Source organism: Rhopilema esculentum, chromosome 18, assembly GCF_057945365.1.
Source record: "Rhopilema esculentum isolate cy_ngs chromosome 18, ASM5794536v1, whole genome shotgun sequence".
In the NCBI taxonomy this organism is placed as follows: domain Eukaryota; kingdom Metazoa; phylum Cnidaria; class Scyphozoa; order Rhizostomeae; family Rhizostomatidae; genus Rhopilema; species Rhopilema esculentum.
This window is the reverse complement of record NC_142832.1, coordinates 3,744,385-3,760,405: the sequence shown is the minus strand read 5'-3', so window position 1 is coordinate 3,760,405 and position 16,021 is coordinate 3,744,385. Positions and strand designations below refer to the sequence as shown.

At 35.0% G+C, this 16,021-nt stretch overlaps 1 protein-coding gene across 2 annotated transcripts in view; it reads right to left on the bottom strand.

Moving 5' to 3' along the window:
- Positions 1 to 3,243: 3,243 nt before the first annotated feature.
- Positions 3,244 to 16,021, bottom strand: part of LOC135696581 (centromere/kinetochore protein zw10 homolog) — a 29,928-nt gene continuing 17,150 nt past the window's right edge. The window contains exons 12-23 of one of the 2 annotated variants that reach the window (XR_016144852.1): positions 15,639 to 15,718; positions 15,467 to 15,530; positions 14,337 to 14,410; positions 12,744 to 12,890; positions 11,685 to 11,830; positions 10,270 to 10,534; positions 9,537 to 9,641; positions 6,966 to 7,097; positions 6,187 to 6,300; positions 5,013 to 5,114; positions 3,582 to 4,578; positions 3,244 to 3,408 (exon numbers count right to left, since the gene is read on the bottom strand). Coding sequence is in view for 1 of the 2 variants with exons in the window: in XM_065216020.2 (XP_065072092.2) it covers positions 4,468 to 4,578; positions 5,013 to 5,114; positions 6,187 to 6,300; positions 6,966 to 7,097; positions 9,537 to 9,641; positions 10,270 to 10,534; positions 11,685 to 11,830; positions 12,744 to 12,890; positions 14,337 to 14,410; positions 15,467 to 15,530; positions 15,639 to 15,718 (1,340 nt within the window). In the remaining variant the exon portion in view is untranslated. Of the gene's footprint in view, positions 4,579 to 5,012; positions 5,115 to 6,186; positions 6,301 to 6,965; positions 7,098 to 9,536; positions 9,642 to 10,269; positions 10,535 to 11,684; positions 11,831 to 12,743; positions 12,891 to 14,336; positions 14,411 to 15,466; positions 15,531 to 15,638; positions 15,719 to 16,021 lie in introns of both variants that reach the window. The other variant, XM_065216020.2, reaches the window with a different exon arrangement.

Here is a 16,021-nt window from a genome sequence, read left to right as displayed (position 1 = left end):
CAGACAATTGTATTGCTCGCATTTGTCCGAAGAAGTGCCTAATAACGATTTTGCACATTATAGATAAATAACAATGATAAATTAACTATACTTTTGACTCAATACATTGGTATTTCTTTATTTGTTTCAGAAAACACTTATGCAAGAAAATCACTAATCTCCTTTTACTTTAGGCCATAATTGTATTTCACAGTAACGCAAACACTTTGGCAGTCAACCCTTGGTTTAAATTAGAAGAGAGAGAATGAACAAAAGAGAACAAACAAGATAGAATGAACCCAAGAGAAAGTAGCATTCGTTATTGGCGGGGAAATAACAGGAAGTCAAACAAAATTAATTTTGCCTACGCACATGTCTTTTGGTCTCCTTCAACGTATTGAGAGATCCTTTCGCTATCAATCCACGAGGAGCAAAGGCCGAACAACTAGAGGATCATCGTTTAAGTTCCCAATAATTTCACGTTTGTTGGTCCTGGCACTAGTGTCATGGGACTCTGCTACAAATGCCATGAGATTAGACCGTCACAATAGTTGGAATCCTGCAGGTCTACAGTTCTTTCCATTCCCCTTGATACTATATAGGCCGGGCTTACACGCTCTGGTGTATAGCACAAGACACTACAAATCCCTTGGTGGGTTTATTGAGATTGTTTTTCCTGAGAATGCAAACTGAATCGAATTTTTAAAAACAATCCTTTATTTCAGATTTAAAAGGTTGTGTTAGCAAGCGAAAATGGCTACTGTATTCACGGATATGCATACTATGTCAGCTGAATCCCAATGTTTATATGTCCTTTTTCTCATTTGATTTTATTGCTCTTCTTGTCGTAAGATTGATTGAAAATTTCCAATGAAACTCGCAGCTGTATGACAAAGCTATAAACAAAACAAAATGAAAGGTTGTTTGAATTAAAGCAAACAAATTTGAACGAGGGTTCTGAACAATAAGTACACTAGAGTAAAGATTTTTTGAAAATTGATCTTTTTATAGTCAAACGAAGTAAAAATGTTCCCATGATCATAGGTTTGTGGGCATAAAAAAGCATGACTTGAAGTCGAGGGATACCAGATGCTTTCCTTTTCTTATTTTGTTGTTTTTCCTTTAATCTTTGCTATTTCTTCGACCTGAGCCCATATCATGATAAAAATTACTGTTTTACTTGTCGGTCAATTAGCGTCCAATGTTGCAATGCTTATAAGTTGCAACTCTGATTTTCACGTTTAATCAGGCAACTCAAATTGTTTTTAGGTATTATTTCTGAGAAACAATCGAAGAATAGAATAAACTGAATGGCTTTCAGCGATTTGGAATGAAGCAGACACAAAAATATTGAATAACATCAATAATTATGAATTATGCATCACTCTAAAACATTGAAACACAGCTAAGGTAGTGTTTGGTGTAACTCCAAGTATAACTCTGATGTTGAGGACGATGGTGATGATAACAATCTATAAATCCTGCTAGTTATGAGAATGATTTCATTAGTCTGTGTATTTATTGTATGAGTTCAAATATTTGATGTCAGTTGAATAAAAGAACGGAATAACATTCCCGACATAGTAACCGATGGGGCAATATTTTAATAACTTAAAAGAAACACTGATCCATTCGATAAACATGATCTTCTCTTCTTCAGTAGAGCTTTTAATATAACTGGATTAAAAACAATCTTTTGTTCAATTTGCCTTCGATAGAGATATCTAAAATCCTAATATTATCTTTTTTTTGCAATCTGATTGCAAATGTGTTCCGCTACCAATAGGTTTTGTTGGGAAACATATGATGTCTTTCGCAATTGAGTAATATTGCTTTAAATTGTAGTCAAACGCACAAAACTTGCTACAAGGGGATCGTTAACGTTTGTTAAACGTAGATTTTTGCCATTTGACTGATGAGTCTAACTGAGACAGAAGGCGATAACTTATTCTCTGGTAATCGTTCAGCCAGTCCATCATAGTGTGAAAATATATAGAAGAGATGTCTGATGATTATCTATCTATGCTGATTCTGGCTGTTGCCATTATCATAGCTAATATTACTGAAATAATCTTTATCACCAAAGTTCGAAGGAATATGTCACTGTTTCAGCTCCTTCTTTTCAGCCTGGCTGTTGCTGATCTTCTTGTAGGTATTTCGGGTTGCTGTATAGCAGTTCTTCAAATGCACGGGGTCAAAATCGAAAAGCTTCAACTCAGCAGCATTGTGTGTTTTGCCATTGCAGCATCTGTCAACCACGTCAACGCGATAACTATTGACCGTCTTCTGGCCGTACGTTGGCCATTGAAGCATAAGTACCTCGTTTCAAGAAAACGAATCTCGATTTGCATTGCAATTACTTGGTGCGTCAGTATCGTGATGTTGCTGCCAATGTTTGTTAGTGGCAATGATGACTTGACAAAATATATTCTCAGTATCTCTATATTAACATATAGTGGTGCGATGGTCTTCGTCTACTCGTATATCATATACCGAACAGTTGTTGTTCGTCGCAAGACTCTTATCACAGTGGCACATGGCACTGAAAACGCAGTACAGACAAGCAAAGACGTACAGCTCGTTGTTGTTGTGATCATCTTGACAATAATCTTTATGGTTTGCTCGATTCCATTCTGTGTTTATGCCTTTATTACTGAAGCTTACCCCAGGACTATCAAAGACCTTCTGATATCTAATTCCCTATGCAACCCTTTTGTTTACTTTTTCTGGAAACTTCTACAAATGAAATTTAGGACAACCCAACATGCAAGGACACAGAAGAGGGTGACTCAAACATCGGAAGAGCAAGGTGCAATCACCCAGATGCGGAACAAGGGGACAATTGCTTAATTATTTGCAACAGAATTATCGATTATACATATTCTGTATTCAATTATGTACAATATTTGAAAATATCCGATTTCATCGAGTTTTTTCTCAAAGTTCCACTCTTCCCTTGTTACATTGTTAAATTCCATTGATCTTCAAGTTATGCACTGATCGTCAAGATTTTAAAAAACATTAGGGCCTTGCATCTCAATAAAAAGTCAATATCCATAAAACGTCGGATGTTATAAAAGATTGCTTGAAAAATCATGCAATCCCCATCCACAAATGAAAAAAAATCTAAGTAAGACAGAGTAAGCAAAAAACCAATATTTTTTAAAAGACTGTCAATGGATTTTACTGTTGTATTTCTTATCAATTTGGTAATTCGTAAGAGGAATAAGCTTTGCAGGAAAGTAGAAATAAGAAACAACAAGATTATCGCTCATAAATATTGCATGGACACAAAATGTTACGAGTAAAGAGAGTTTCAAATGTACAGCCATGTCTGTTATAACTTGATTTAGACCTCTATACGTATAAAATTCAACGACGATATGGTTTAATCAAACAGAGGAATAACGTGGCCAGCTAGCAAGGTACCTGGCAATATTCCAAGTAAATGATATTAATAATATTGAGTAATATGATAGCGAAACAACTAGCTTTTTAGAGGGGGGTTCACGAATATTATTTTGCTGGGAATAACTAGTCGAACAAATGTGACCATTTGGTTTCATCAAACAGAGGAATCGCGTAGCCAACTAGCAAGGTACCTGACAATATTTCAACTAAATGATAATAATTATACTGAGTAATTTGATAGCGAAACAGATAGCTTCTAGGGGGGTGTTCAGGAATATTATTTTTCTGGGAATAACAAATTAAACGTGACCATAAAGTTCAATTATCTAGCTAGCATTTGTAATTTTATGGCGTCTGTTTAGCTAAGAGGAGGGAGTCTGGGTGAACAAAGATAGGGGGTTGTGACTATCTTTTAAGATTGATTGCGTTTATAATTCAGTTTCAATAAATACAAACTTCCTATTATCTGAAAACGCCAGTATAGTTATACGCCAGTATAAGCAGGACAAGATTAATGCAAGTCAATACATTTGCAGAGTTTGTACTAAAAAATCCGTAAAAACTTACACTTTCATTTTACACTTTCATAACTGCGGTACAATTTCTAGCATAAGTTTTTATAGAATTCAGAAAAAAGCTGTGATTTCATCTAATCCAACATTCTTGTTTCTATCAAAAAGGGAGTTGAATGTGCAGATGTTCTGTCAATTATGATACCTAATGCAGTCATAAGATAAGTCTACAATGGCCTAATGGTTTTACAAATATTTTGCAGATAGTTCTATCAAATCGTTGGATTATAGCGTGGGTTAATTGGACTAAAAATGTCTGTTCTTTATTGTAAAAAAACATAGGTACCTATTTGAATAATGAGAGTTTGATTCTGTGGTACTGATCTTAAAAACATTATGGAATATCAACTTGACCTGGCAGGGGCTGTGACATGCGAGATAATTAAGATAAAGATTGAAATTGATAATAATATGAAACTAAAGCGTTTTAGTTCAACATCAATTTCTAGCCCTAACAAAACCTTGATATAAATTGTATTTCAATTAATTACCTGCATATTGGATATTAAGTCTGTTTGATTTTCGAGAGAGCTTGAGCCCTGATATCTGTGTTTTGAAATAACGCTTTTATCAAGCTTCTCACATCTGTGGCATCAAAACACTGTGCCAAGGGGCCCTGGAAAACACAAAAACATTAAAATGTTGGCTGCAATCGCATTAAAAAATTATTCATAGTAACTCAATGCATTTGTCAATTGCAAGCCTCGTTTGCTCCCTGTTGTCCCGTCCTTGTAGTGTTGTACACTTTGTAAACTAATCAGGAAGTATAGTAGGATGTAGACGTAAGCTTCTATTGTAGAAATTTTTATATGATTTAAAAAAATCAATTCCACAATTAGCAGATACAAATCAATAATGGCAAAATCTTCAATTGCTCAGCTTCCCATTAAAAAAGGTTGTTGTGGATCCAGGCAAATTTCGATTTACTATCAATGCTAAGCTCTACCTGCCACGGCCTTTAGGCTAATGTACAAAAATGTTTTATACACAAACAACGCAAATTTAGTTTTTCTTTCATTTGAGGCAACGTGAAAAGGAATTTCTGCCTACCTTCCCATCTGTCCAACGATCCACAATTCCTTGCAATGATGAATCCATCATTTCTCTGAGCTCGTTAAATTTTTGCCAAGACGGAATTTTGACAATGAAACCCTGAAAGATGAATTTAAAGTAAAAATTGTAGCAAAAACACACTGAAATGGGCTCTATATTAATTCTGAATTACTCGAAAATAACATATTAAGTTCAACTAGCCTTTCTCAGAGCACCAAAATTTGGATGTTAGAAACATCAATTTTCGGAAAGCAAATGGTTCTGTTTAGGTTGTGGGTATGTAATAAAGTACTCGATGCCGAATAAGCATTGCTTTACACGCAAGAACAATTGCCCGGTAATCACATTAAGCGTGAAACCCGGATTATTAAAATCTAGATTCTATTAACGTTTTTGATTTATAAAACAAGACGGTTTTGTTTTATAAATCAAAAACGTTAATAGAATCTAGATTTTAATAATGATTGTCTTTGGCAAGACTTCATAAAAGTTTCAATCTAAGAAAGTTATATAGATAAATCGGAGACGACAAAAAGTTCTGCATATTTCTAAATTCATAACAGGATGCATTAGTAAACAAGAAAGCAACTTAATGAGCTACATATCGCTGCATATAATTATGACAGAAAAACATTTATTCTCAATACAGGATTCCCAAAGAAAGACCACCAAAAATGACACTAAATGACCATTTCAAGACGCTATTATTGTTAACGTGAATAAATTGTATGTAGAGAATCTAAAATATGAATTTGAACTGAACTGAACTATTAAGACATATTCATCCTTAAAAATTATACGCAAATCTCTAAAAGCGAAATCAGTGCGGTGCTCACTAGATTAAGATTACAAAATTGTTAAGATCATATACTGCTGAGGTCTTTGCATTCCTTTAGTTGAAAATAATAAATGGTACGAAACGTTGGAGGAGCAGAAGTTTTCTTCTGAGACTTCCGAGAAATAACCAGAAGTTTCAAAGAATTTTGCCCAAGAATTGAAAAAAGTATTAGGGATTTTAAAAATACGATTTTATTTCTTTAACTGCCATTGCAACGGGTGGCCGTTGCGATCTCTTACTGCAGAGTTACTCAAAATACCTTCAGGTAACCTTCAGTATATTTATTACATCTATATGTTTGGGATAACTTTCTGAGATTATGGTGTTTCTTACCATGTCGCTAGATGTAACTTCATCTTTAGCTTTTAATGTGAAAACCTCAACTGACCGATCGATCAGGATTTTAAGAAGTCTGTGGAATTGGATCGCTTGCTCACTAGAAATATCCTGAAAGTAACAAAAAAGCAAGTGGCTATTAAACCAATTTTGTACCTTACAGTTCTGTAGAATGTAGAATAATCATGCTTTTTCTCAGCACAGCAATAAAAGTTCTGGTCACAATGGATAAATTTAAGGATAATAGATGGGCTCAAAGTAGGCCAAAGCATTATTTTTTTCTGAGATTTTCTCAAAGTTTTTAAACGGTCCGGTCCGAGTTTCGGTCCGAGTTTCGGTCCGAGTTTCGGTCCGAGTTTCGGTCCGAGTTTCGGTCCGAGTTTCGAAAACGGTCCGAGTTTCGTAAGAAATTTGTGTATTCTTGGCGAATGTTCAAATGCATGAAACAAATTTCTTTTGCAAGGAGTAAGCAAGAAATATTTAAGAATATACTTACGCTCTATAAAAAAATCTAAGAATATTAAGAATCAGATAAAATAAAGGCTTTACTTATAAAAAAATGTTACAGCACGTAAATGTCGGAAAAACGTGTTCAGGGTATAATGAGAATTGTACAAAGCAATGTTATGACATGCACAATGTTAAACAGAACAGGAATGAAATTTTTATTGCAAAATTTGCGTTGTTTTCTTATAAATTCTTGGCATGTTTATTGCTTTTCCATACTTACGAAGGTCATGTATATTTTTTGACAAGAGACAATGGAAATGGCCTACCTCCAGTTGAATGATCTGTGAGATGATGGTATCAAGCACAGTGTGGAATAACAGTTCGAGACTGACATCATAAACATGCTTTGGCAAGACGTCCTTCCAAACTCTACTCAGGCGAACGAGCTGACTAATTATCTAGAAACATAAAGACATTTAACTAAACAGCAAAGCAGATGAATTAAAAATAGGAGTAGAATTGCTATATTGCTCAGATCTTTTGATTATAAAATTCTGCTTTAATAGTTTTATGGCTAATCAATTACTCAAATTACTAATGTTGACGACCAATTATCAGAGGTGGAAAAATTTTTTTTCTTTGTGGGAACCTAAGAATCTGGCTCAAAACTTCCTGCAAAATTTTAGGGGGTAGACAAATTAACTTTCTGTTTGTGCCTATATGTCTCTATACTTAGTTGATGCATAGAAGAGGACAAGCTTAGTTATAAGAAGTATGATACTTCTCATTTGAATGTTTGATTTGTTTTTATTTTAATGCTTAATTTGTTTTTTCTCCTCGAAGTATTGCTATAAAAGGTTAAATCGAATGCATACAATTGTCAGGCACTCAACTTTTTAACATTTCGGTGTCATTTAACATCGGAGATCTTGACTTTTAGTCAATGCCAAAGCCAAAAAAAAGTGTCAATGTTATTTTCCCATGAAGGGCAACTTTCTTGGCTGTTTGAGCAATCTTTTTAATACTTGGGAGCCACCTGCATGCTCTTTTAATTGTTCCAAAACAGGTATTCTCAACATATTAGATATGCCTCTACTTAATGCATAAATGCACATGAAAGAGAAATCAACTTTAGCTAGAAATTGATTAATCTAATCAATCATCATGAAGGAAAATCAAAAGGAAAATCCATGCAAAAATCTCCAAACATAGTTTCAGAAGAGTTAGGGCAAAATCATTTGAATTGTATGGTGCATTTTATGGAGAAGGCTTGGCCTAATCTTTTGACAAGTGAGAAGCAATATACGTTTAAATGGAGTCCTAGCATGCAACAAATCAATTTAACAAAGCATATTAACTTATAATCAATGCTGCTCACACCGCAGGCCCGTCGGAACCAGGGGGCTGGGGGCTGGAGCCCCCCAATAATCGTCAAACTGTAGTATGTTTCCTTTTTCCTTCACAACAGTGTAGTGAATGAGAAGGAAAACAATGGGCAGCCACCCCCCCCCCCCCCAATTTGAATTTCGTTCCGACGGCACTGCACCATGGTGCCGTTTTCTGTGAAAGTAGATTCCAGTATTAATCTCAGACATAATCATTGTTTGTCTTAAAAGCTCAGCTGCCAAAAAAATTCTGATCGTGAGTGGCTGAGATTTCTGTGAGTTGGTGAGTGAAAATAATGTGCACAAAGAATTTCTTTCCAATGAAAAGAGACTATTCCCCACAGTCCTTTGGCAGCTAAAATTTAGCCGCTCACAGGCGAGTTGAAATAATATTTTCTGCTAATTTGACTTAACTTATGCCACCAGATTTTTATATTTATTTTCTGCTATTATCTGCTGAAATTTTCTGCTAATATCTTCATCTAGAAAAATTTCTGGGAACTACGTTTCCAGGATCCGATACTTTTTCCACCTCTGCCAATTATACTCCTTGATATTTTTGTGCCACATCTCAAAATTGATAATCTCTCTGTTCCTAATATCAGTGGTACATTACTGATACATGCGTTGTCCGCGCAACATAAATTTCCTGGATTCAGATATGTATATACATATGCTTCACTCCTTCGCCAATTAATTTCAATACTAAACAATCAAAAAGATTATAATTTACCTTATAAATTATAGATAAAAATCATGAGCTTTATTATGAGCTACTATCCTAAACAGTGTTAGCACCACTTCAAACTCTCTCTGCAAGAACGTAATAATGATGAGTACACTGTCTTCGGAACCACTTTGTTATTGATTTTGTTATTATTGGCTTGTAAATACACGTATACTGATGGATGTAAAGGAAAGTTTATAGCATTTCAAACAGCTTGAAGATTGTGGTGGTCGCCAATGGGGTAAGGTAGGGGTAAACCCCAAAGAACACGTGTCAGGGGGTACCCGAAAAATGGCCAAAAACAGGTTTTTTTGTGAAAAATCTCGAAAAACAACAAGGGGTATCGAAACGGGGTTTGCGGGGGTCGTAGAGCTAGTGGTGGAGCACCTTTGGCAAAAAACGGCACTCAGATTGGGCGTGGCACCTATTGGGCGTGACTTAGGCAGCCGAAATATACGGATGATGCCTAATTCTTTCTTCACTTCTTTATCTCTAAGTCTTGCGTAATGTCATAATGTTGCTCAGACTTCTCAAAAGATCGATTTCCATTTAAACTCGTTTGTATTCATATATATTTAAAATAACTATAAACATGTCTGGAAAGATAAAAACCAAGTATATGAATTACCACTTTGTATGAGAATCATTTGTGCTGCCTGACGTGAAACTCACTGTTGCAACTTAGAACCTTCAAGGTGTCTACAACAAGCACGTACCTAGCTATAAAAACAAAGGAATAAAGGGAAATGTAAAGAAGATCATAAAAATAAAAAACTTGCAATTACCTGGTCAAATGCCTTCTGGGTGGCAAAAGCATCGTCCTCATTGTCCAAAGATCTAAACCCATCACAAACTGTTACGATCTCTAATAATTGTAGCTTTTGCTTTTTCTAGAATAGGTTAGAACAATTTTCAGTGGATATAACTTGTTGCGAAAAACAAAGCTACGGACTTTAAATACATTTTATACTAGTTAACTTTATTCAAGAAGAAATATGTGGGTATTGTAAGTATCAAATGCTATTAAAGTATCAAAAAAGTGAATCGAGACCTTTTTGCCAGCAAATGGTTTAAAATTCGTTGCAGACAGCCTGTACTAATAAACGACGTTTCGAGCAAAGACCTTCCTCAAGTCAATCACAAAAAGGCCTAAGGAGAAGAAAGAATCTAGCTTGCATATTCGAAGGGGCTTTTCGAAACCTCTGCCTTTCCCAACTGACTTTTGCAAGCCAGGGCTTTTCAAGACATCACAGGGACTTTTTCATCCATGACAACAAGGTAATATTTATGCAATGAAATATACAACTATATTGGCTATTGCAGCTCATACAAGACAACTGATATTAAAAATTTGCAGCAATATTGAAAAAATTAATGGAAGTTTACGAATTATATCAGGAAAAGTTGAGATAACAAAATAACAGCAAACTTTACGCTGAAATAAAACCAACAGTACTGCTTGAAATCTTGCTTTCCTGTCTCTATCACTAAGCGAGCTCTCTACTAAAGGCTACTCACCAAATTGTCCAAAAAGCATTTCTCCCCACACTTTCTCAGCACTGGTACTAGATCGATGAATGTAGCAGCTCCTTGGCTTAACGTCTCAGGGAGGGTCAGTTTGAACTGATGTCCCAGGGTAATACAATGATGGGCCAAGTACATCGAATTGTTGTAATGAAGGGCGGCTAGTTGAGGTAGTTCAAGGCTCTCTCGATGGTACGTTGGCACCACATCACAGAATAATTCGAACATATTGCGAACACAGTAAAATAACTGAATTGCTCTATAATAAAACGTAGCAGCTAGTAAGAGGGGCTGATAAAAAATGTTGTAAACAAAAGAACATGAATGAGAGTAATTACCAGGGAAGGAAAACAGAATGATAAAATTTCAAAATCCGGCGATCGGTTTGAAAAGGGTTTGTGAATAAAGAGTAACAGAGTGGTTGTTATAAGGTAGAATTATTCGCATATAAAGCTGATGACAATATCTTTGATGACAATATCTTTGATGACAATATCTTTGATAACAATACTTCTAGCAAAAGGTAAATATATGATATGAACAAGGAAAAAGGGTATAAACCACATATGAAATTGCTGATTACAATCAAGTGAGAAATCGAAGCCACAATCCTTGCCAACATTTGTGGGACACCTACACGAAACCTAGCACTGTGATTGATTCTTCGGGGAAAATCCCGTAAATTGATATTCAATGGTAGAATGTAATTAACTGATGGTTCGTTATCAATTTACAAAATATTATACAAAGAGAGATTTTAACCATATTTGATCGCATTATAATTGGAAAATGAAGAAGCTTTAGGTTACTCTCTGCTACCCAACTTAAAAATAACATTCTAACAAAAGGGAGTTGTTAACAACGTGATGAACCAGTAAATTAAGGTCATAATAATCAAGGTAAAATGGTGTAGAGAAATTGGTTGATTGAAGCTTAAGGTTAATTTCTGGTACCTAACTTTAGTAATAACTTTCTAATAACAGGGAGTTGGTAACAACGCGATGAACCAGTAAATTGGGGTCATAATAATTGAAGTTAAATGGTGTAGCGAAATTGGTTTAAAGCAGCTGCATCTAGATAAGCTACAAACAATTGAGAGCAAAGTATAGAAGCTAAAATCAACAGCTTTGGTGCATCTATGTAAGCAGCAAATCTATAGGGAAGAATTTTTCACAGGTTTTAAGTTTTAGAAAATTAGTAAGTTGTAATTGTAGATGTTATAAATTAGAACTATTTATTAATGAACAGTTTAAAAGTAGTTAACAATTAGGCTTTGACATTTCAGTCCATGACCAATGATAACTTTAGATGGGTTTGTCAGGATGCCTTTATCAAAATCTAACATCCAAGTAACAAGGACTGGCAGAAATCGATAGAAAGCTCCTATTTGAAAAAATAGCTCAACTTACACTTGAGGCGTGGCCATTGATGCTTCAATCAGCGTTTTGTAAACGAGATCGCGAAGCTTCATGGTTGACTCGCTAATTCTGCATTCAGGAAATTTGAAAATCTTTGTGGCGAAACTTCCCTCTGGGATATCCTTCAGGCCAGCAAGCTAACAACACAGAAAACAAAATAGCATTTAAACCAAGGTAAAGTTACGGCAATGTGATAACGAGGGGAATGTCCCTTCAACGTGCATTTTCACGAGACGTCCCTTAAGCTAGGAATTGACGGAGAAGTCCGTCATCGAAATACACCTTTCAGATAAAAAACGAAAGCGAGAGGCTTTGACCCTGCAAATCATACATGCACCCAAGAACAGCCTGAATTTTGAAAAGGTAGGTTCTTCTCAGCAGGGATTTGCTGTCGATATCTTTTATGAAATTCTACCTTCAGGCTATACTGCCTAAAATGTATTTTACAAACTCCAGGTTCTAGCAGCTTTGAAAACATTTATACGATCTTAAAAAAACATATGTTTTTAACTAAAAGGATTGAGCAGATTTTTCTATAATTTCTTGCCTTTAAATGTTAAAAATCGTGCTCTGCACCTTTCATGAATAGAGATCAGACTACTTTTATTTGATCAGGCATCTCCTGTAACTGAGAAACCAACTTTGCCTCAGTCATCAATTTATTGTCACAAGGCACCTCTAATGCTAACTTTACCAAAATATGTTATTCATAAAACCGGGAAATATAAGCTTTCCAGGATAGGGAAATTGCTTTAGGCTAGATGTCTTGTAAAAAATTTCTCGGTTTACAAGAATTTTGGGCCTTTGTTCAATTTCTTTCCATAAAGGATTAAAGTCATGCCTTGCAACGTCCTTTGAAAGATTTCCAGATTTATCACAATCTTAAATGCAATGTGTTATTACTTAAAGTGAGTTTTAAATTCTCCTGCGTTTTAACAATTCCATGGCATTTATAAGAGAAACCGGATCAGACTTTGCTTGTGAATCACTCATTACAATTGCTACATTTTCAGCTGATAATTTCTGACTGGTAATTTTTGTTAGACTCACCAAAAGATTGGTCTCTTTTGTAAATTTTCTTTCCTTTTCTTCAACATGCGTGACCAAGCGAGCTCTGTCCTCATCTTCCTCAACTTTAACCATGCTATGAATCTCTAACGTCATCAAACTACGTGCCTTTTCTAGCAAATCCTGGATCTAAAATTAGTAATGATTTATGATTTAGAAGCCCAAGGATGGTAATTATTCCAATCGAATCGTTAGGCCATCATATCATGAAAGTCAAACATATCAACATAAAAATGTAAAGTTTTATTCAATCTGAGATTAAAATCTTCGATTCAATCAAGGTTTACTCTCTCTAAGCAAAGACTGTAGAGCTTTTAAGGAAAAAAGTGTTCATGATGGCAGGGGGTGTCCGTGGAACAGAGGGAGCCTACGATAATTGAAAGTTCATTATTCATGTATAAATTCTCGTCCAGTAACACACAACTTTTGTATTATACAACTACAAATATTATGCTGGAACTGGCAAAAACATAAAGGGGTGTTCTGATGGAGTTAAGTATCATACTGAAATAGGTGAGCAGAGATCAAAATCTTTGAAAAATCAAAGGGTGTGAGAGTTCTTGTACAGTATCAAACATTGTTTTTCTTACCAGAATATTGTTCATATTAATTTTCGTTTATCTTTGTTATTGAATTGCATGTTAATTAGCTTAGGTTTTTAGGCAGGGCACATTGTAAATCAGTTATCATTTTTTCACTATTGAATGTATTACCCTGTATAAATAACTAAAAATCAAACCAGTTTATTTTTGAAGACGGCATGAAATAGTGGAAACATAGCATATTGAAGTACATTTCGTCCCACACCCACCAATGTCTTTCGTGTCACTCAAATTTGCGGTAACAAGAAATTTAGAGGTCCACCTGTTGGGGTAAGCTGAAACAATCTTTTCCACAATAAGATTTTACGATGGTGCAAAATACTTCCCCGTGTAACTGAATTTCATGTTCTTTTGGGGGTCATATCATGAAGAAAATCGAAAAGAATCAATAAAAATTCGTTAAAATTTGTGACCCAGATTAATCTAGCTGGTATATCCAAATTGGCTGGCAATTAATAAACTAAGCCGATTGATACGATTTTTACTTCTTTTTATGAAAGAGATTATTTAAATAAAGGGTGAGAACAAATACAGAAAAAGAGGGGAAATAACACATGTTTCAAAAAATCATTTGACTTTAAATATGCAATATATTTGCGTCACTTGGTTGCAGTAAATTTTTAATTAAAAACAGCACACAGAGGTAGATTATTTTTGCATAAACCGAGATTTTCTGAATTACTCATTGTTTGAAAGTGAATAAAAAACACGACAAAAAAGACTTATGTAGAGTTCGTTTTCTCTTTGGAACTCTTCAACTAGGGGAGAGATTAGCGGCCACTGATTGGTCAGAAAAGGAACCAATCATACGAGAGCCATCCTCCTCTCACTTGACTTTCGATCCACATCTGTATACAAATTTTCTGGTTACCGATCTGTTTCCGCTTAGCAGTGCAATTTTCAAATTGCGTGTTGGCAAACGCTTATTTTATAAAAGAACAAGGATAAAACAGTAGAATAAAATGTGACTTGCCTTTTTGTTTGCAAAATGGATGTTGATTCCTTTCACATAGGTGCTCAGGTCCGTATCGCCTTCATCAAGGAAACCTTTAGAAAAAAACCATTTAGTGGCAAGGTAAACAACATAAAATAAAAATTATTTTAGTGAAAAAAACTCCTTTAAAATTCAGAGACTTCTCACTGTACAAGAGTTCACAGTGTAAAATTTGAATATTAGTTTCGCAGGAGTTATTATATTCTGTACCCCAGTTAGCACACAAAAATTCCAAGAGTTTTAAGAATATAACGGAACATTTAGAAAAAACCTATATATCAAAAGAATGGTTTTCCTTTCTGTCACAGCTACTAATTATGCAAATGCACGCATCCTCATAAATTACAGAATCTTGGACAATATTGGCGAAGCCATGTAAAAAACTTCTGGTCAATCTGCTGGACTCAGCTGCCAGACCACAACTAATTTCCTTGGATCATGATATTTTTAAAAATTCAAAGATAACAATCGTTACAGAATATTCAAAACACCGTTTCTATTTTCAAACTGTTGTTGCAAAAAACATTCTGTGACAATATCTAGGCTCAAACTTTGCAAACATTGAAACAAATTGGTAAAAAAGTTAGTCAGAAATCTAAGATAATTTAACATCCAGATGGGAGGATGGCCCAGTGTTTAGGGACGTAGTCTACCGTAACAGGGTCTTTGATATGAGTCCCTGCAATATGTGCCGCCACCTCTCTGTTATACTAGGCATAGGAATGTCGAGGTTTAGCAAGGAATGTCCTTGCTAAAAATAGTTGGAACGCCTTCCCAATGAGGCATATAATTAAACAAAGCAAGTCTAGAATTACTTTACCAAAATATCACTGCCGCTTCTAAAATTTCGACCCCTTCCCCCCGTATAATGTTGATTGATTTTCGAAAAAAAGCTTTAGCTTTGCGCAAGTGCTCCAACAATTTTGGCAAGGATTGCAGGTACCAACAAATATGATAATTCACTTACAGCATATGCCTAACATTCTTAAACACTTCTGTACAAGGGAAAAAACATTATATTAGTTGACAATGCAATAAATCGCGCTTGTTTACAACTTAAGAAAACGGCAATTGCTATAATATGTCATTTGAAGGTATAAATCTCTCACCCAATGAAATGAGCTCTTGCTCAAAAACGTTTGTCACTTTGATGACTATCTCGTATTCTTTAATCTGAAACAAAATACATTTATTAAAGCAAAGTTGCTTGATTAATTGAAATATCTTAATTAAACAAAACAAGAGGCCTGAGGAGTCACTTTTAAGTGTAGAGGTCTTTACCTGTGTGTTGTTTGAAGGAACAGCGTTTGATAAGCAATCTTTAATGATCAATTCACTGAGTTCAGGCCAAATGTAGGACTCTGAAATAAAAATAAAACAACATATGAGTAATATAAGTAAACAATTAGTGAAATATCAACTCTTGTTCGTTTATATCTGAGGCCGCTTAACCTCAAGATGAATTGCACATGCAGAAACCCACAACTATTTTAAGTATTTAACCTACGCTCCATGGCCTAAAAAGCATGTCAAGACCTTTTCCAAAACCTTTACGTGCTCAAGCGCTTATTTAACCCTAAACCATCTTGACATAATGCGACAAGTTTATAACCGTTTTTGCGTCAGTCTCTCAAGCTTGTATATTGAGATGTCAATCACGTCGC